Source organism: Protopterus annectens, chromosome 12.part0 (genome assembly GCF_019279795.1).
Source record: "Protopterus annectens isolate FY-2018-M chromosome 12.part0, PAN1.0, whole genome shotgun sequence".
Taxonomy (NCBI): Eukaryota; Metazoa; Chordata; order Ceratodontiformes; family Protopteridae; genus Protopterus; species Protopterus annectens.
The window spans coordinates 16,415,145-16,437,705 of record NC_056746.1 but is presented as its reverse complement, the minus strand read 5'-3'; the positions used below and the strand labels follow the sequence as shown (position 1 = coordinate 16,437,705).

The following is a 22,561-nucleotide window of genomic DNA, read 5'->3' as shown; positions in this document are numbered from 1 at the left end:
AGCACGTCAAGTTTCATGGAGATTAAAAATGTAGATATCCAGTGAAATATGTGTTTATGACACAGAGAATGCTAATTTAAGTTGTCAGTAAACAGCAGTGAAACTGTTTAGTGGTAGGGAGATCACTGCCATCTCTTTTTAGTGTGGCATAAACATCAGAAGAAGCCAGGACTTCTGGACTTGGCTGTTAATTGGTAACAGTTAACATGTTTATACTCAGAATTCAGTCTTTTGCTTATTTGGTACCCATATCTGTGCAGGTTACGTTACAAGATACAGTTGGTCAACCATAAAAATGTAGTAACATGAGTGTAGTAGCATAAGCTTAGTGAGCTGGTGTTGGGAACAAGCTTCATTATGTGAGGATAAGGACATTTACTAAGAGTTGATGGTCAGACTACATATGAGGGATGGGAGACTGTAACATTCATGAGTGGGCAAGGTGAGAATGAGGGACTTAGCTTTGTAGGTGGAGTATCTGAGTGGAAAGGATAAAGTATTATCATCACATCATTGCCCAGATAACTGCTGCAGAAGCCCTCTGTCAGTACATACCAGAGAGGGAAAGCAATTATCTTCATACGTATGTGGCAGTCATGCAAGTACTCTGACAGAATGCAGTCAAGCAAAGATAAAATAGATCATTGTCTATATGCAAATGTACACTAGCCATACTCTGTACTACCTTTGGGCACCAACCCCTTAGTTATATACATATGCCCCCAACCTACTTGTTTCCTTTCCTGGAGTGGTTAATCAGGGCTTGCAGCATCTGATAACTGTATACAGAGTTCTACTGATACTGTATTATACTCAGAAGGAGTTAGACAATTTGGATAAGTACAGAAATTACAAAGAAAACACAGAAAAGTCAGTATATGTAATAATGATGCCTATGTTTCACAGCTGATTTTTATTTACCTTTATCCACCTGTCCTTCTTTAATAATTCTTGCAGCTGAGCAAGAACATTTCCTGAGCTTTCAAAAGCAAATGTTTCGAAAATAGTGTAATTACAGAACAGCTGCCATCTTATTTACTTATTACTGCTATACAAGGTACAGCATGTTTAGGAGGACCACAGCTACAGTATTAAATAATGTAGTTTAAAATTATGACTTAGCAGAGTAATCTAATTTGAATGCGTAATGCTTCAAACTTATTAGCAGCATGAAACACAACTCCACCACCCTCTCATCATTACTGAAATACCAGAAACAGTACCCCAGCATGGCTATAATCCAAGCTCATTCATCCAGACAGCAATGTCATACTAGACTGCCTAAATAAAAGATGTACTGCATTGTAATGACAGTGAGAAGCTGGAATGACTGAAATAAAGTAGGATGAAGTGATACTAAAGAGGATCCAACCATCTACAATAGCAATGTCATATGCTACCCACAAGCACTTCGGAAAACCTTGTTATTAACTTTACAACTGCTGTTAACAAAAGCTTGAATAGGCTCACAGGTTTATAGGCAGCACAAGAAAAGGGCACTGGAAAAGCTGCCCAAATACTGCTTATCAGTGGGGGCAGTTTCATTCCGTATCCATGCCTACTGGAGAATATATGCCATTTTCTTCATAGTTTTTCCCCACCATGTCAGCTTCTACCTGAGGCAGTTCATTTGAAGAAAGTCACAAAGGAAATAAACAGAATGGTTAAATGTACGTTTTATCAGGGAGCAGTGATTTGTTAGTAATCTGGCAAATGTGGCCTTTTGTGCTGATTCCTTCAGCAAACTAGAGATTTTACTGATGGCTACTTCTCCTTGCAGATTCAAAGTGAGTCACAATGGGTCCAAAAGAGTTTAGCATTTCTTCTTTAAACTTGCAGCAAGTGTGACATGATGTAATCCTCATATGTCCCATCAATGATATTGTCCACATCTTCCTTCTTCACCTCCCAGCACCAAGACTCATGGGGATACAAAAAGGAGTCCGTCATCATTGTCTTCATTGCCAAGACCACAGGAATCATGTTGTTCTTTGACTTGAGCTCCGCTGTTGCCTTCAAATGGTGCTGCTGTGTCATGCGGGTAAGGCGAATATCAGCATTCAGAAACTGACCTGTGAAGCAGACAGTGCAGATTTTGTTATTATAGCAACAATGTGTATTGTTAGTGTGAACATGCTTTAAAAATACAGACTAGGTGAAATAAACAATACATTTACAACAATACAGGGAAATAATTATTTCAATACAGACCTCTAGAAGACAAAGTATGGTGCACTTGTGCAAGGAGGTAAGCAGAAAGCAAAGTCCTGGAAACTACAGGCCTGTTAGCCAAAGAACAATGGCAGGGAGACTCATGAAGGGAATCCATTTGGGAGGGACGGTAGAACTTCTAGAAGACAATAACCTACAGTTTAATAGCCCAAACTGGTCCATAGCTGGAAAGAGCTGATGGTCAAATCTGATTCAGTTTTATGATTGAATTATATGTGAATTTAACAGGAAGTATTAGCAGATGTAGTTTGTTTGGACTTCAGCAAGGAGTTTGACTCAGTCCCACACAGGAGATTGATAAGAAAAAAATGGATGGAGGTTGGGATCATGAAAAGAGACTAAGGAAGTGAATAGCTGTGTGCGTGCATGGCAGGATACAGGCAGTTATGATCAGAAGGGGAATATCAGAAATTAGGAAAATGATCACTTGAGTAATGCAGGGGGTCTATTATGGGTCTGATACATTTCATATGTGTTTGCATCAGACATATCTGAGGGCACAGAGAACATAGAACAAGACTGACATTTTTACGGATGACACCATAATAGGTGCAGCAGTGGAAGACGAGGAGGGTAGGCACTAGAAAAGGATGTGGGACGGCTGAATAAGTAGAAGACACGTGACAGCTGATGTTCAGCACAAACACACAACCCTGGTGTGACATATCAGTTACAGGGCTGGAACTGACAGCAAAAGAGCAGGAAAAGGCTCTGGGGGTGTTGATCATGCTTTGATTGAGCCACCAGAAGTACAATGAGAGGACAGTGACAGGAGCAAGCAGAATGTTGGAGTGCATCTTCATGGGGACTACTGACTCCAAAAGCAAAGAGGTAATGCTTCTACTATACAGGATGTTGGCTGGAGCACATCTTAAGTACTGCACACCATTATACAGGATCTTGGCTAGACCGCATCTTAAGTACTGCACACCATTCTGAAGATAATATAAGGCAAAGGATATCAGGCTGCTGAAAGAATTCATAACGATCACTGGATGCAGCACAAAGAATATTACTAGTGGCTTTTCTCACTTAAGACAAAATACTGATGTAAAAGATAATTTTAGAGGTCATTCTGAACAGATAAGGACAGAGATGGAAGAAGGGTTCACAGGCAGCAGATTAGAGGGACTGACTACTCCCTAGAACATCCCAGAAAGAAAGTTGTGGAACCTTGGAATAGGCTACCGACCTGAGGATTAGGGAATGAATCCACAAAAGCATTCAGGAGAGCGTGGGATATATATATAGAAAAAGGGCAAGGGGAAGGAAGGGATGGAGGGGTGAGGAATGTTAGATGCACTTAAAAGGATAAATGTCTATATAAATATGCTAAATTCAAAGTTTCTAAGGATCTTAAGAGGAATGTGCAAGTTTTATTTCTGGTACTGTAACGCAGAGAATGACAAATCACAGCTTATAACATTTATTTATTATTATTTATTTTTATTTATTTTATTTTATTTTACATTTGTTGAACGGGCTAGTCTAACTGGACATATATCCGTTTTCACTAGAGGCCCGGGGAGAAAAGCTCCAATTACACGAAGTAAACAATCATTTACAAAAAAAACAATGATAAGCATAATACAAAAAGTACCAGAGTAGACTTGTGTAAGAATTTAACAAAAACTAAAACTGGCAAAAAGCATGTTAACAGAAAAAAAGGCAGATATCAGTAAAATTACAAGGTATGCAATATTCTAAAGTTAGATTAATAAGAGACAGATAAGCAGAACATAAGGTGGGAAAACATGCAGGAGAAAAAAAATGCTAAGGTAGAGTCAATATCAAAGATATAACAGTCAACAATTAAACCTATTATTTAGAGGCCCAGTAAGGGGAGAGGGGGGAAGTTAGGAAATAATGAAGTAATTTCAGTCGGGGTTAGCACAAGGACATAACCAATGGGATTTAAGATGTTCTTTGATATGTCTTTTGAAAAGGGATGTAGAGTCTAAGTTAGTTATTTCATGAGGGAGTTGATTCCAGAATTTCCCGACAGAGTTAGAAAATAATGAGTCCCCAGCTTTATTATATGATTTAGTCAAGGCCACTAGGAGTTTATTAGCAGAGCGTAGTGTGGCTAGCTTTTTATATGGTGAAATTAGTTTTGTAAGGCTAGGGGTAGCATCAGGGTAGTGAAGGGACTTATGAATGATAAGTAGTTGTTGATAGAGTATGTGGTTATTTAGCTCTAACCAATCTAGTTGCTTGAGGTTGTGACAGTGATGAGTTCTAAAGGGGTTAGCAGTAATGAATCTAGTTATGCTATTGTAACAGGTAGAGAGTTTGGTAAGGTTGGTTTTAGATAAGTTAGTATATATAGCAGAGGCATAGAAAAGGGTGGAGATCAGGTGGGTCTGGGCCATGGTTTTTCTGGCTGCAGGGGTAAGAAAGGGTTTAATTCTGTAGAGAGTACCTATTTTTTTGTTAACTGATTTAATGGTGTTGTTAATATGGTCATCAAAATTAAGATGGTTATCAATAGTTACACCTAATAGGCGAGCGGTCATATCTGGGTTAATACAGGTAGCATTATTAGAGGAGATAGTGAAGAAAGGAGTTGGAGATTTGTGCGTAGGAGTAAAGAGAAGAAGTTTTGTTTTTTTGGCATTAAGAAGGAGGGAGTGTTCCATAAACCATTTTTCTACATTATGGAAGACTGTTTGGGTGAGGGACTGGAGGGAGGAAACATTATTAGCAGCACAGATTAAAGTTGAATCATCAGCATATTGAATGCAGATGGCTTGGGGTATGTTCAAGTGCAGGTCATTGATAAATAATGAAAAAAGAAGGGGACCTAAGATTGAGCCTTGTGGAACCCCAATGTTTACTGGGAGTAAGGAAGAAAGGTTGTTGTCCCATAGCACTGCTTGTTGCCTGTTTTGGAGATAACTCCTAAACCATAGAAGTGCTTGTGAACCAAGAGAATAGAGATTTAGTTTGTCAAGGAGTATATTATGGTTAACCATATCAAAGGCTTTTGACAGGTCTAGGAATAGTGCTGATGAGAAAAGATTATTGTTCCTATTATTATTTATAGCATCAGAGAAGGAAAGGAGGGCAGTTGTAGTGCTGTGAGAAGGTCTAAAACCATGTTGACAATTGGCTAGAAGTTTGTTTTGCAGAAGGTAGTTAAGAAGTTGTTTGTGTATACATCTTTCCATAATCTTTGCTAATGGGGAGAGTAAGGCAATAGGACGAAAGTTTGAGAACTCAGTAGAGGAGCCCCCTTTGTGTAGAGGAATTATATGAGATATTTTCCATATGGAGGGAATTTTTCCTTCAGAGATAGTTCTATTAATAAGTATGGATATGGGATAGTCTATAGCTTCTGCAGCAATTTGTAGGTATTCTGATGGGAGTTGGTCCGCGGATGGGGTGCAAGGTTTAAGTTTTTTGAGAAGCTTATAAATAAGAGATGTAGCAACAGATTGAATGTGAAAGGTATCAGATGAGGCATTAGAGGTATTAGGGCAGGTAGTAGTAGATGTGGGTAATGAATTCGCTAGGGTTTGAATGGCTTCTGTAAAATACTTGTTAAAGGCATCTGGGATCTGGGAGGAATTGTTGAGGTTAAAGTCTGAAGGGGTAGGAGTAGTAGAATGTCCTGGTTTAAGAAGTTTGTTAATACCTGACCAGAATTTTTGAGGGGTGTGTTGACTCGTTTGTTGAAGGTGGAGATAATATTCCTTTTTGTCTTTAAGAGTATCTTTCTTAGTAGCCTTTCTTAATTGTTTAAAGAGAAGGTGATCAGATGTACATTTAGTAGCTCTCCATTTAGCCCAGATTTTATTTCTTAGGTGCATTTTTTGCTTAGTTTGTTTAGTTAGCCAAGGTGCCGATTTAGATCTTGTCCTAGTAGAGTGAATGGGACCATGATAGTCAAGGATTTGTAGAAAGTGGGTATTAAAGTAGGTCACTGCTTCATTTAGTTCAAGGATAGTCAGTGGAGACCAGTCACATGCTTTCAATTCCGTCAGAAAGTTATCCGGGTTGAAGAATTTATTTGAGCGGGATATCTTGACTTTATGGGTAGTTGGGATATGCAATTTTTGTCTAATAACATAAGTGAGCATATGGTCACTAATATTATCGGGAAGCATTCCTGGGGTGTAGATGTTAGGGTGGTTATTAGTAAGGATCCAGTCAAGAGTAGTTTCTTTTTTATTAGGTTTATGGATTCTAGTTGGAGAGGTTATTAATTGAGAGAACTCATAGAGGTTTATATGGCTAGTAGGGTGCTGGGATGAGCAGGTTATCCAGTCAATGTTAAAGTCACCAAGTATAATGGTTTCCTGGGGTAGTTGATTAGAGAGTGAACTAAGTAAGTTTTCTAGAATATGGATATTATTTCCTGGGGGAAGGTACATACAAATTAGATATATTGATTTGTTGTTGTTAATTTGAAGTTTGATAGAAAGTATTTCGGTTTTGGAGTCTAGTGAAGGAAGTTCATTGTAGGGGGTGACTTGGAGATTAGATTTATAGATAATGGCAATGCCTCCTCCTTTCTTCTTTATTCGGTCACATCTAAGTATATTATAGCCTGGAGGGGTGATTTCCTGGTCTTGAGTAGAGGGTTTTAGCCAAGTTTCTGTAAGCCATAGAATGTCAAATGAGTGTAGGTGCAGGAGTGCATGAAGGTGGTGAGTTTTGTTATTTATACTTCTAATATTAAGGTGAGCAATTAGAAGGGAGTTGGCCGTTTTAGTACACGACGATGGTGTTGGTGAAGTAATATTGTTTAGATTAAAGTTAGAATTAGTATGGGGACCAGGGTTGGGATGAATATCTCCATGTAGGAGGAGATTATGCTGGGAATCAAAATGGAATTTGGGGGTCTTAGGTGAGTTATAATGATTCTTTTTGTTTAAGTAAAATGACACATGAGTTTTTCTGTGGTATTTTGGTAGTAGATAGTTGGAGGAACAGGTTATGTTGCTGTGATTGAGTGTGTTGAAAGAAGAGGTTGGTAAAGTTTGTTGGAGATGAAGATTTTGTTCATGTAAAGAGATATTTTCTAAGAAGGTGATATAATAAGGTATGGTTAGGGTGGCTATAGTAGTGGTAAAGAGTAGGATATATGTGAAAAAAGCTTTGAGTAAAGGAGACATAATAGTGGGTAAGTAACAGGTGAATGTAGCTTGTGATAGAATGTCAGTTGAAGAATAAGTAGAGATGAGCTAATTTACAGTGAAGGGTTTTCAGTGAAAGGGAGAAAAAAGGAGAACAGCAAAAGGAAAAAGGAGATAGGCAGAGGTTATAATTAACAGGTAGGTACTATAGAATAGGAATACAAAGTATGGCAAGGGCAAGAAAAAGGAAAAAGTAAAAATGTGGGAACAAAGAGATGGAGTTAAATAGTATACTTAGTATAAATAGTATACTAGTATACTATTTATACTAGTATACTATATAATAGTATACTATAAATAGTATACTAATACTTCAGAATGGTGTGCATTTCTCTTCCTTTCCTATAATTGAGCTAACAGCAAGAGATCACCAATGCATAAGACGTTTTAGCTTGAGCTTAATGCAGACCTGTATAAAAAGGAGAGAGGGAGAGAAAATGATGACTTGCACTGGATGATCTATTGTTACATTAACTTCCTAGTAAAAGAAAGTTGGACTTTTGATGATTGAATTATTCCTTTGACAGAAAAACAGGAACCACAAACTAGGAAAGAATGCCACCAGGATGACAGGAGGCAGCTGACCACTTTGTAGAAAATCCATTTATTTAGCGCTTTTGTCCTTAGTAAAAGAACTTCATCATCATCCTGGTGGTATTCGTTCCTTTGACAGAAAAGGTTAAATATCAGTAACACTACCTTGATGCTTTCCCCTATGAAAAGGAAGATATTAGAACTAGTAATCCATCTTGTGTTACTCATGATGAATGTTTTTATAGAATAATAATATAATCATAAATCCCCTATATCTGGTTATGACCCTCTCCACAGCAAGCAGTCTGATATACTGCTGGATGGTTCAGTGTGCACTGCTAATTAAAGCACTCAAGCACTCATCTTCATTTGATCATCATCATCTTTTTTCAGCTGTTCCCATTTGGGGTCGCCACAGCGGATCATCTGTTTCCATTTCTTCCTGTCCTCTGCATCTTGCTCTGTCACACCAACCACCTGCATGTCCTCTCTCACCACATCCATAAACCTTATCTTAGGCCTTCCTCTTTTCCTGTTACCTGGTAGCTTCATCCTTAGCATCTTGTTCCCAATATACTCAGCATCTGTCCTCAGCACATGTCCAAACCAATGTAATCTTGCCTCTCTGGCTTTGTCTCCAAACCTTCCAACCTGGGCTGACCTTCTAATATACTTATTCCTAATCCTGTCCACCCTCGTCACATCCAGTACAAATCTTAACATCTTTAACTCTGCCACATCCAGCTCTAACTCCTGCCTTTTTGTTAGTGCCACTGTCTCCAACCCATATAACATAGCTGGTCTCACTACCCTCTTGTAGACCTTCCCTTTCACTCTTACTGGTACTCGTCTGTAACAAATCACTCCTGACACTCTTCTCCACCCACTCCATCTTGTTTGTACTCTCTTCTTCACCTCTCTTCCACACTCACCATTACTCTAAACTATTAATTCCAAGTATTTAAACTCATCCACCTTCACCACCTCTACTCCTTGCATCCTCACCATTCCGCTATCCTCCCTCTCATTCACACACATATATTCTGTCTTAGTCCTGCTGACCTTCATTCCTCTTCTCTCTAGAGCATATATCCACCTCTCCAGGGTCTCCTCCACCTGTTCTCTACTCTCACTACAGATCACAATGTCATCTGCAAACATCATAGTCCACAGGGACTCCTGTCTGATCTTGTCTGTCAACCTGTCCATCACCATAGCAAATAAGAAAGGGCTCAGAGCTGATCCTTGATGTATTCCCACCTCCACTTTAAACGCATCCGTCAGTCCCACCGCAGACCTCACCACTTTCACACTACCCTCGTACATATCCTATACCACTCTTGCATATTTCTCTGGCACTCCCGACTTCCTCATACAATACCACAACTCCTCTCTAGGCACCCTGTCATATGCTTTCTCTAAGTCTACAAAAATCACAATGCAGCTCCTATTGACCTTCTCTGTACTTCTCCATCAACACTCTCAGAGCAAACATCGCATCTGTATTGCTCTTTCCAGGCATGAAACCATACTGCTGATCATTAATCCTCACCTCCCTTCTTAACCTAGCTTCCACTACTCTTTCCCATAACTTCATGCTGTGACTGATCAATTGAACCCCTCTGTAGTTACTACAGCTCTGCACATCACCCTTATTCTTAAAAATCGGTACCAAAACACTTTTTCTCCATTTCTCAGGCATCCTCTCACTTTCCAAAATTTTATTAAACAATCTGGTTAAAAACGTACTGACATTTCACCTAAACATCTCCATGCTTCCACAGGTATGTCATCTGGACCAACAGCCTTTCCGTTCTTCATCCTCTTCATAGCTGTCCTTACTTCCTCCTTGCTAATCCATTGCACTTCCTGATTCACTATCCCCACATCATCCAACCTTCTCTCCCTTTCATTCTCTTCATTCATCAACCCCTCAAAGTACTTTTTCCATCTGCTCAACACACTCTCCTCGCTTGTAAGTATGTTTCCCTCATTATCCTTTATCACCCTTACCTGCTGCACATCTTTACTAGCTCGGTCCCTCTGTCTAGCCAATTGGTACAAGTCCTTTTCTCACTCCTTAGTGTCCAACCTTTCATACAACTCTTCATATGCCTTATCCTTAGCCTTCGCCACCTCTCTCTTTGACATGCACCTCATCTCCTTATACTCTTGTCTATTTTCTTCATCTCTCTGACAATCCCAGTTCTTCTTTGCCAATCTCTTTCTCTGTATACTCTCCTGTACTTCCTCATTCCACCACCATGTCTCCTTGTCATCCTTCCCCTGTCCAGATGTCATACCAAGCACCTTTCTAGCCGTCTCCCTTACTAGTTCTGCTGTAGTTACCCAACTATTCGGTAACTCTTCACTACCACCCAGTGTCTGTCTTAACTCTTCCCTGAACTCCACCTCACAATTACCCTTTTTCAATTTCCACCATTTGATCCTTGGTGCTGCCCTCACAAACCAGCCACTGGGGATGCACAAGCCAGTGCATTTCTTTGCGCCAGTCCCAAGCCCAGATAAATGGGGAGGGTTGCGTCAGGAAGGGCATCCAGCGTAAAACTTGGTGAAATAATTAATGCGGACACAGTAGATATTTGCTCATCTTCATTTGATATTGCATGAAAAAATCTCTCCTATGTATTATGTCTCCCTTACTCTACTAGCATTAAAACTCGTTCAAATGGCACGGCGGTAAAAAAATGCGTCTGGATACAAAGATCTGCATTTATTTGCTTTATAACTACAGCATTAAGTATTTTATTAATTTCTAGCATATGTTTGAAGCATTATACCAAGGATACTACAGAAGCAGTATGGCTGAGCAAAAACTGTCCAACTATCTGTGTAAAAATCAGCATTTCTCTAAACAAAATGTTTTGTTGCAGAGTACATGGCTGAGGAAACCATCTCTAGTATTAACTGTGTCTTATGCATGAGGTGTGGTAAGGGATTACTTGCATATAAAGACACGTGTGCAGACTTGATGAAAACTTAACATTCTTACAAGCCTGAGTTCATGATTGAGCCTAGATATACATAGTTTTGCTGTTTCTGAAAAACTTGTGGGTTCATGTTCATGTGATTGCAACCAAATCACCTCATGTGCACAGGGGAAGGAATTTATTTTTACTGTAGCATTTTTGCTCTCATGTCTACTGTCTATAAAGTCTCTAAGGGGCTGCCATCCAAGCAACCATGAAGATGCTTTGTGGTCTCACTGACATTGCAGCAATGACAGTATTTTCATTTTAGGAACCTAACCCCTGTTAAGTTCCAGTCCATGGTAAGGTGAGCACTCACATCACTATGAAAGCCACCTATGCCCCCTCTGTCCATGCATGCGTGATCCCCCATATATGCCAACAGGGGCTACTATTACCTGCTTGGATGGCCATGCTCACTTTTTCCAGACCAAACACCCCACTACATAATGAGCTTCTGCTGCACAACAGAGTCATGTCATAGTAGCCATGTGATAAGCCAGGTGAGAACATCTGCCCCCCCTCCCCCATGGCTAGAACCATCCTTCCTTCCTTCTACATTAAGCACCTGAGCTGATAGCTGAACTTGGGTCACCTGGGATGTAATCAGGCTCTATCCCCCTTATCACTAATACAGACAATAATAGATACTTTTTGACGCCTTTCTTATAAATAAATTGCCTCTTCAGAATGCAAAAATGAAAAACAAAACATACTTTGTTGAATCATGCACTATTCAAGGGCCACTTTTAATGGACGCATTGAGGAAATAATTTATTACAAGTCAGTGATCAAAATATTAAAAGCTGCAAACACTGAGAATGTTACTTTACAAAGTAAATACATGCTTGAAACTCTAATTTTTATTACTTTTACACTAACATTTTATCATACTTCTTATAAACCTACGACCTTGTAAAAAAAATGATAAAATACTTTGTCTACCCAATACTGAACAAGTGGTTTTGTACAGTGATTTTTGACACAATGTTTTTAGACAGAATTTCTTAGTGATGCTATTACAATATATGAGAAAGAGGCCTGAAGAATATGTGCTGCATATTTGGAAGTAAACATTTTAATAAATTGCTGCATCATTACACTGAAGTGAAATGCAGATTTATATACATACATATTTAAATAAATTACATTGGAAATCATAATGAAATACAGCATAGCACATATTTAGCTCTGTTCAGCATACAATGATGAAGAGATAGCTGTAGTGCAGTGAAAGGAACCCCCCAAAGTGAAAGACAGGAGCATCTATGGGAGAGAAGGAGATCAGGTTTGCAGTAAGGAGATTAGCAGATGTACAGGAGCACAGGAAACTGACAACACAGCTGAGAGTGACTAAGCAAATATGTTTTACACTCTGCACTTTGGTCCACCTTCAAATGAAGAAAACATGGCACCTTGTTAGCAAAGAATGCATGACACTGCCAGCCTAAGGAAGGAATCAATGTTGTTCTAAACTTGCTGGCCTAAGGAAGACCTTGTACTGTCCTAAACTTGAAGGCCTCACATTGTCCTAAACTTGCTGGCCTAAGGAAGGCATCATACTTTCCTAAACCTGTGATTTCTCCCTACCAGAGAGCATCAGGCTTAAAAGCACATGTGAATAATTATTTCCTTATGGATTTGGATGTGGTGCAACATAAGTGCACATATTCTTAAATTAAGATCCAAAATGATGCAGTCTTCCTTAGTTACAGTGTGCCAGGGTGATATAAAGTAGCATTACTACTTGGTAACTGATTTGTGCATATACACGTAAAGATTCCTATATACAGGATTCGGGGGCGGGGTTACTGGGTTACTTTCTTAAGTATAATTAAAACAAATGTCTTTCTCAGCAGTTACTCTTACAGTTAAGAATGCAGATGCATTGCTTAACTTCATTCTGGATGGGATAATTCTGCCCTGCATTAATTTATAATCAGATTAATTGAATTATTTGTTTTCCTACAGGACTGTAATAAATGCATCATCTGTTAGTTATTATACACAGTGCAGGATACACTTTAATTATAAACATACCTTAAATCTTATTTTATTGAAACAATGAGCAGTAACCTGGGAGCAATTTAGCCCAATATTTTCAGAAGCTATGTAGCAAATGTTTATCCTCATTACGATATTTATGTTGACCTTTAAACCGTAATTTTCCAAAGTACAGATTTTTCATAAAAATAATAAAATGTAAGCTTAAAATAATATATTAAGCTTATTTTATTCATAGGAATGTTCTGGATTCAGAGTGTGAGGCAGTAAAACAGCATTTTGTATTAAAATGTATATATTCCGTAGACAACTGAATTATTTGGTGACACCACAAAACTTTACTGATAACATTTGGAGGCAGTATATTACAAATAATCAGAGATCTGCATCTGGTTTCCATGAACTGCTTCTAAACTGACCAAACATTCACTGCAGTGCATAGATTCTGGCTCTTTCGTGGAACATCAGGGCCTAATTCCAAAAAACTTGTTCAGTGTACGTGACCACTTGCAATGAGAGCATGTCTTTTGGAACCTAGCACCTGGTGTAAGGCTGTTTATGAATAGGCTTTACACTGAAGGAAGTGATTTACACCAAAAGCAATTACTTTGGAATCAGGGCAAATTTACACTGAGAACAGTTCTTTTGGAATCTGGTCCCAGGTATTTTTCAGTCCAATAGTAATTTCTAAGTTTTAGCTCTGTGGTACAAAGAATCAGCATAACTCTTAATGCTGAGCTATACTGAATAAACCATAAGGCACAGATTAATATATAACACAGCTGTAATTTTCAAACCTTCTTCAAGTGTGCCATTGAAAAAAATATTTTTTAGTAGCAGTAGTCTCTGCACGTAAAGATATTATTTGTTCCACTTTCAAATGTTGTAATATTGATAATCTATTTTGGTAATATACAGATGCATTCATCTAAATACAGACTGACATTCTGTAAATGTGTTAATGCTGGCAATCTGATATACATATTTACAGTATCAAACCAGGTTATAATTGGGACAACAAGAAGTACAAATTAAAGAAAATTGCACCATTGTCCAATAACAAAGCACAGATTGTTTTTAACTCGTAGCTGCTTGACTGAGGCAGCATTGTTGTAAAGTAGGAATATCCATTACACCATCATTCTTTCTGCTTACATTGTACACTGGAACCCAAATCACTCCAGTATCCTTTTTTTTTGGGGGGGGGGGTAATATTGTGGAAGCATATTCAACAAAACTGAAAACCCTAGATAAACTATTAGTTTCATTAATATTATTAGTTGTAGTAGTAGTATTCACAGTAGTTCCCTTAGTATCCTTGTTGTGGTGCATGTAGTGCTGTGATTATGCTCCAAATAAGAGTCATAAGAAAAGTTCTTGTACTAGAGCATAACAGCAGCCACTGCTTTAAAAGCTGTCAGACACTTTTCTGTCATACGAAGGCAAAACAAAAGTGTGGCAGACTGAAGGGTCTAACAATTTTTAAAGCTATGAGTTCATCAGAGGGTCACTTTGCTTATGGCCACTGTCTGTATTATGGTACTGAATATTTTAAAGCACTTTATTCTCCTATACTTGTTTTCTTGAGGAGGTAGTACATTATGCAGATAAATCTCCACACACTACAAATAATTATGATTGGATCTTGTTCTGTGCTTTCGATATAAATGTCAAGATTTACCACTCAAGCTCTTCAAGTGTATTTCTTGACATCCATGTGTTGAACACATGATAAGTTGGTTATGACTGGAAACCCAGCCATAATCAAACATATTATTATTATTTATGTTTTTGGACCAGCTTTGTATCATAAATCATGGCATATTTTCACAATGAAAATCTTGAAGACGAGATTGGGAATATTCTCCTACTCTCTTTTGTATATGTGTAATGTGATCTTTTACATTCTCCTTAGCTGCCAACAATTCAAATAAATAGATAAAAACAAATCAAACAGCCCAGAAGAAAATGAAAGCTAATTTTTATGACATAAAAAGTGTCCATTTTTTATGACAACAGCATTTCTACTCTATTTTATATTGCTAAAAGAGACCATTATTTTTACTGCTTATTTCTTTGACTTGTTTTATCTACTTATTTTATTTTATATGAACTTGGTTTATTATCCCTGATTGCCTATCCACCTCCAAGATGGGGCTTCATTTGATATTTCATTTGAAGGACAGCTCCTCGGCAGTACATCACCCCAGCAAGCTACACTGCAGCGTCAGTACTGAAATTCTAAGCCTTTGACCTTCTCGGACGAGTCACTGACAGTATCTAAATAATGATGTCTGCATTCACTCACAATAGTCTCATTGTGCAACCTGGAGCAGAACATCCCTCACTCTGCAAACAGTTTTGGTCTCTTCAGCACCAGCACTCACTTGGTAAGTGATAACAGGATGCAAGGACATGTCAAATACTCAGTCACTGTGCACCCTACCTGCAGCCTAAATATTTTCCATTAACACAACTGTCTCTATAGGGCAGTTGGCCATACTTTCTTTTTTTAAGAGTGACAATTCATTTATTGTGAAGCCTAAAAAATGGCATACAAGTAAATAAAACAATAGAACACATTTTACTGATTTTTTGTTTTCCTTTTCTTTTTCCCCCCTTTTCTGCATCTTTACAATGAGAAAAATCTGCATTTAGATACCTGCTTATTCTTTCTAATTTAAGGTAGTCCACAGCATAATCAGCATCATTCAGCAATTGTCATCTTACATTTCAAAACAGAATATTTGGCAAGTGCAATACTTACCTATCAACCCATGAGCTCGTGGAGAGATCACTGGCCAGCTGGCTACATAGAATCCTAAATGGTCAAGTTGCAGATATGTGGGATGAAGGTAGTGGTGTATAATCACCAAAAACTCTAGTCCACCAGCAATCCTAATGGTGATTTTTGTAGAATGAGATATTGCTATTTCTAGACCTGGTTTTGTTATGGTCTGGGAACCTTGGCAGGGAATGGTGATCTGAGCCTCCCCTTTCAGTGTGAGTGCTTTCTGTGTGATGTTGATGATATAATTCATCCGTGGCCTATCGATAATGACAGTAATGATATCAAGATAGGTACGGATCTTGTCCTCATGGCCAATCTTTGAAGGAGCCCAAAGCAAGTGTCCATTTACTGTCACTCCTAGAAAAAATAATAACATGTTTTAGATACTTGCTAATTGATACTGCACTGCTCAAGATCAAAACCATGTAAATAACCATAACAAATTAAAATGCCACCAATTTTGCATCTCTCATAGTGTACTTTCTGTGTAATTTTATGTTCCTTGGGTGATAACTCTGCATTATAATCCAAGTTTCTGTTCTTTATAATTTCTCCAAATCTTTTGGGTTTCTAATACCATGACAGGAATGGACCCCATTCCTAAGTCAAAATACGATTAAAGTTCATGAAATTAGTATTGTTTCACTCTTTGATGTTAGCCAAAAGTGCTCTTCGCAGTGCTCTTTCTGTCCCTGTATGCTCTTGTCTATGTAATTTAATGTCCTTGGAGGTTTTCTTCCATGGACATCCACTGAAAATGGATACTTTGTGACCCAGTCAGACTTTTCCAGTAAACAAATGTCACATAAATTAATAAATAAATTAGTTACATCTCTGTCTGCATGTATCTAATGTGTCTATACAGCTTCTCTTTAATGTAGTTTTTTTTTTCAGTTTTGCTCATTCCTTTATTAATTTTAACTGGAATTATTTGTTACTGTAGTAATGTCAAGCTATACAGGATCAGAAGGGGTGGTTAAGTATCCTTGTAGCTTATAAAATAACTGATACATTATGCTGCATTACAAAACATACAGTGAGTGCAGATTACAAAACATACAGTGAGTGCAGAGAGAAGGCAGTCTTGGCAGTACAGTACAGAACCGTACCTTTTGAAGAACAGCAGCATATATCACGATACTCATACAGTGTATGACGAAGTATAGCTATGGAAAGAAGTGCATCCCTACACGATCCTTACTATGTAAAAGCAGCTATCCATCCTTCATTGTGTACTGCACTAGGCACGTAGCTACTGAAGCACAACTCTGTCCACATATAATTACTTTATGAGACTTACATGGTTACGTTTGTGGCCTCAGAGCTCGAGGCTGGGGTTCAGTCCTCCATCTATGGTTATTGTCTTTGTGTACTTTGTATGCACTTCTTGCATCTGAATGAGTTTCCTCCCACTTCCATAAATCAATGCTAGTTGAGTTGAATCAGCTACTTTAAACAGTCAGTATATGTACACAATGTTCCTTTTCCTGAATTCTTACTAAAAAGGATCTTTTTCACTTATCATATTAAAATGTAAAACACAAAATTTCCACCAACAGACAAACCACACTAGTAGCCAGGAACCAAAGCTGAGTGCAGAGAGAGTAAAACCACAATTTTGGAAACACAGTAGTCAAAGTTCAAAATATCCAAAGGTAAGTAGGCAGCAAACAGCGGGCAGCTGATAAAATAAATGCAAGTTTAATACATATACAAACTAGTAAGCACTTTCACTATGGAATCATAACTTCTTCAGACCCTAATAAAACAACATCCTCACTAAACAGTTATATAGCAATGTCATAATACACAAACCAATAAGAAGCTTAAACTAAAAAAAAACCAATTAAATAATTAAAGCTGAACTTACTAAAAAAGTGAACTCCGCAAACAGGTTTCAAAGGTGCAGATTCATGTTAGTCTAGCCCAATATGAGAATGTAGTTTGGCTGTCCATCTTGCTTCACATCTTTCTGTTTCATTTTCAATATTGCCTAATCTAACATTCTCATATATAACATCTAACACAATAAAAGAAAACCTATGTTCATTGCCTTTTATCTGAACATGTTTAACTAAGGCATTAACAGTATTACATTTATTTATACAATATATATGCTCTCTAATGCATTCACAAAACCGACGGTTGGTTTTGCCAACATAAAATGAGCTCCATTGCCCACATTTAGCTAAATGAACAACGCTCATGGTATCATTGTTAGCCATAACATTTAAGGGGTATTTCTTTCCTGTCTTTGGATGAACAAACTCTTTGGATGAACAAACTCATTACCCTCTCTTACATACTGATAGAAATTATAAGTGCCACATTTTTTGGTACCCTCTCCCCATTCTCCATAGCCCAACTTATCTGGATAACACAACAACCTCTTTAGATTCACCCTGTTCCTGTAATAAAATGTAGGAGATGTGCCAACTAACAGCTCAATAGATGAATCAGAAGTTAAAACATGTCAATTCTTTTTAATTACATCAGTGACCTTGTTTTTGTAACTGGAAAAAGTCATAGGGTCTCTTAAGCTGTTACCCCTTCTAACTTGGCTAAACTGATCATGGGTGGGGGGTGGTCATAAAATAGGGTCTCCCAATACCCTTCCTAAGCTGACGGGCATCGCACATATCCTTAGCCATCTCAGTCCCCCTATACCCACTATCCTCAAAATCTTCCTTCAGAGTCACAATAAATTCCTCAAAGTCTTGGTCTTTAACATGTAGCCTTGAGGCCCTTAACATTTGTCCTTTTACCTCATTCTCAAACACATGGTTAGGATGCATACTACTATGATGGACAAAACTGAGTTTGCAGCAACCCTTCCTATAAAGGCTTGTGATAAGTCTGTTACTACCAGGCTCCCTCATCACCATAACATCCAAAAAGTTATCTCTGTACAGGACTTAGTAGCAGTAAAATGCAAAAGGTCTGTAGTGGAATGAAGATAACAGATAAACTGATCTAATTCCACCATGGTGACAGTCCAAACCATAAAGAGGTCATTCACAAACCATCAGTAAAATTTTATTTGATGACCCTACCATCTCAAACTCACTAGAAACCTCCATTCCCATATGGCCATGACTGCATTGGCGTAACTATTGGCACAGGGTGTTCCCATAGATACGCCAAGCCTCTGGTGGTAATGTCTATTATCAAATGTGAAAATGCTATTCTCCTAAACCATCTCAAAGAGAAATACAATAAGATCAATCTGCTTAGCATCCAAATCACTTCTCATTTCAATAAAATCCTTGCCCATTAAAATACCTTGCTGATTAAGTATCACTATGAACAGTGATACAATATCAAGTGCTGCCAAAAGGTAACTAGATGGAAACACATCATCCTTAGAAAACTCATACAAATCAAAAAGAAATTGCTGTGTATCTTTTAGCACAAAAACATGTGCCCAACATCGGTCTCAACTTTTTCTCTACATAAATGGACATAGGTTCAGTGAGCCATCCCGCCCCAGCAACTATAGGTCTAAACGGAGGATGGCTCATGTTCTTGTGAATCTTGAATAGACCCTGAAATAATGGAACAAGAGGTAAATCAGCTTTTCGATACATGTACATATCATCAGAAATAGCTTCTTCTAACTTTGCAATATAAAGCAAACCATGAACACTACTAATAAAACCATATAACTCAACCTTAGAAATGCATTTATAAGTTTCACTATCAGGCAACATAGCATTCAGATCGTTATAATAAAATTCACGGTTCATGACAACCACCATGCCGCCCTTGTCAGCAGATTTTATCACAATAGTTCGGTCATTTATGAGGGAGCATAAAACACTCCACTCCACTCCTCTGGTGACAAATTAACAAACCTGTGACCAGTTTTACCTTTCTGTATCACATTGCAAATATCAGATTCACACATTCTCAAAAACACTTCTAACATATTATTAACAGGAACAAATGTGCTAGGTTTACAAAATAATGCAACATCCTTATCAAAGAAGGCTTACCAAGCTATAATTTCAACATAATATTTAATGCAAACAGTTTCAAATCAAAAATAACATCTGCAACATCACAACCTTGTGATGGGAAAAAAGATAAACCTTTACTCAAAATAAACATTTCTGCCTCAGAAAGTACCTTTGTAGAGATAATATGTATCAGCATTTATCTCTCATGACTCACATTCTCTTTAAACTGTTTTCCTTTCCTTTGTAGCACTTCTTCCACTTCCCCCTCCCTTGACTGCATGAACGTGAGCGGTCACCCGACCCACGTGTTTTGATAGGCTGTGGCAGAGTCAGAAAACCCTTCCCCACCAAAATAGCAGACGTTTTCTTTCTAACTACCAGTTGCTCAGCAGTACTGGTCATAGCAGAAGTCATCCCTCGTTGTTTGATATTTGTCTGGTTACTGGTCTCACTGGCAGAGTGGTATAGATAGAATTATCACTAAACCTAGTTAACTTAGGAGAGCTACTGGGTGCTATTTTAGTTAAGTCCATATTATCACGGCCTTCAAATACATCAAATGTGGTACTTGTAATTTCTGTCAGTATGTCAGATGGCAATGAGTTTGTTCATCCACAGACAGGGAAGAAATACTCCTTAAATGTTATGGCTAACTGTGACACCATGAATGTTGTTTATTTAACTAACTGTGAGCAATGCATTTTATGTTGACAAAACCAGCCATCAGTTTCATGAATGGATTAGGGACCATATATATTGTATAAATAAAGATAATACTGTTAATGCCTTAGCTAAACATGTTCAGATGAAAGGCAATGAACATAGGTTTTCTTTTATTGTGTTAGATGTTATATATGCGAATGTTAGGTTAGGCAATATTGAAAATGGAACAGAGAGAGATGTGAAGCAAGATGGATAGCTGAACTACATTCTCATATGGGGCTAGGCTTAAATGAATTTATACCTTTGAAACCTGTTTTAAAAGCTAGGATTAGGAAAATGTAATGTTTACTTTCACTGGCTGAGTTCACTTTTTTAGTGAGTTCAGCTTTAATTATTTAATTGTTTTTTAGTTTAAGCTTCTGATTGGTTTGTGTATTATGACATTGCTATATTAATGCTTAGTGAATATGCTGTTTTATTAGCATTGAAGAAGTTATGATTCCATAGCGAAAGTGGTTATAGCTTGGATATGTATTAAACTTGGATTTATTTTACCTTCTGCCTGCTGTTTGCTGCCTACTTTACCTTTGGATATTTTGAACTGTGACTGTTGTGTTTCCACACTTGTGCTTTTTTTCTCTGCACTTACCATATTAACAAAAAGATTAAAAAAAGATGATAATCAATGTCAATATACAAAATGGTGGTCCAACTCAAAACCACTCTGGCCATGAATACTTACCTCCAGGTCTCCATCCTGGAGTTTTAATTCCATTATTTGAGGCACATTGACATAGAAACGTAGACTGTAACAGCAAATTAGGACCATCTGATCTACACAGTCTTCCTGTTCCTTTACCTCCTACATAAGCTTTAAATCTTACTTATCAAATAATATTTACCACCCTTTAAAGTCTCGCCTTATGTCTGTTCCATTTATTTTCAATTCAGTTACTATTTTGAACTTCCAACATTTTAAAGCCTAATACACACATCCATTACCTTTCGGTGGAAATAAATTACTTGAAGATTGGTGTCATTCTAAGGGGATCCAATATCTGTCTGCTTGGGATGACATGATTGACAGACCTTGATGCTTTGCCAGAGATGGCCTGCATCTTTCACCCCTGGATTTCAGGGTACTGGCTAAGGCTCTTGCCAACCCTATAGTGCCTTTTTTAGGTGGTGTTCCAAAGACCAAATTACCACCATAACAGCTATAAATAAATGCTGTCTGAGGGTCATGCTGCTCAATGCTAAAAGTCTAAAGCTCAAGATGCACTTGCTCGAAGCATTCCTCAAAATGGAGGACATCGACATTTGTGCTGTAACTGAGACCTGGTTATAGCGGCAGAAAGCACCCCTGCACTACCAGGCTATAACTCATTCCACACCTTTCAGCCCCAAAACATGGACCAAAGCTCCAAAGGCGGTGGTGTCTCCATATTCATAAAGGATATGCACACCTCCAGACTAGCAGCTCAGCATAACACATCTGAGATGCTTCAGGTACAAGTAACATTGGATAAGATGGAGATCCAGGTCATACCCTGCTATAGATCCCCAACCATGTCCCTAAACTCTCACTCCACATTCCTAATCACCCCGGAATCTATCAAGGTCCAACCCAACACTCATACTAGGAGACTTCTACTACCCCTTCATCAACAGGGAAAACTACTCATGCACCAATACACTGGCCCAATGCTTCCTGGAATTCATCAGTTCTAATGCTCTGGACCAGCTCATTCTGACCCCCACTAGATGAAACAACATCCTTGACCTGATTATTACTAACATGGTTGACCATTGCTCTGCAACAATAGTCAATCCCTCCCTGATCAGATCTGACCATAAACTAATCACCATGGAAATCCACTTCTCACCCACACCCCCGTAAAGGTAATCACCTTGAAAAACTTCTCCAAAGCTGACTTTGGTTTCCTAAAAACAGAGGTGGCTAACTTCATGGCACCCATGCTAATGGAAAATAGCTGCATGACTGTCGAATCATACACCAATGCACTGAATGAACATGTAAAAAAATGCATGAAACTAGCCATACGCAACAGAACCAAGACGCTCGCTTCCAAAAAAAGGAAGCCAATCTGGTGGTCCCCTGCCATTAATAAACTCTACAACAGAAGGAAGAAACTGTTGAAGAAAAAGGTGAAGTCCCAAGAGTGGAAAACTTCCCTTATTAGCCTCAACAAAAAGTTGATATCCCTCATCAAATCCTCCAAAGCC

General features: G+C 38.2%; 1 protein-coding gene across 1 annotated transcript in view; it reads right to left on the bottom strand.

Annotated features, from left to right (window-relative positions):
* Positions 1 to 898: 898 nt before the first annotated feature.
* ITIH6 (inter-alpha-trypsin inhibitor heavy chain family member 6) overlaps positions 899 to 22,561 on the bottom strand; it is a 539,081-nt gene continuing 517,418 nt past the window's right edge. Inside the window, exons 15-16 of the mRNA XM_044090532.1 lie at positions 15,669 to 16,049; positions 899 to 2,072 (exon numbers count right to left, since the gene is read on the bottom strand). Coding sequence (XP_043946467.1) covers positions 1,828 to 2,072; positions 15,669 to 16,049 — 626 coding nt within the window. The 3' untranslated portion in view covers positions 899 to 1,827. The remainder of the gene's footprint in view (positions 2,073 to 15,668; positions 16,050 to 22,561) is intronic.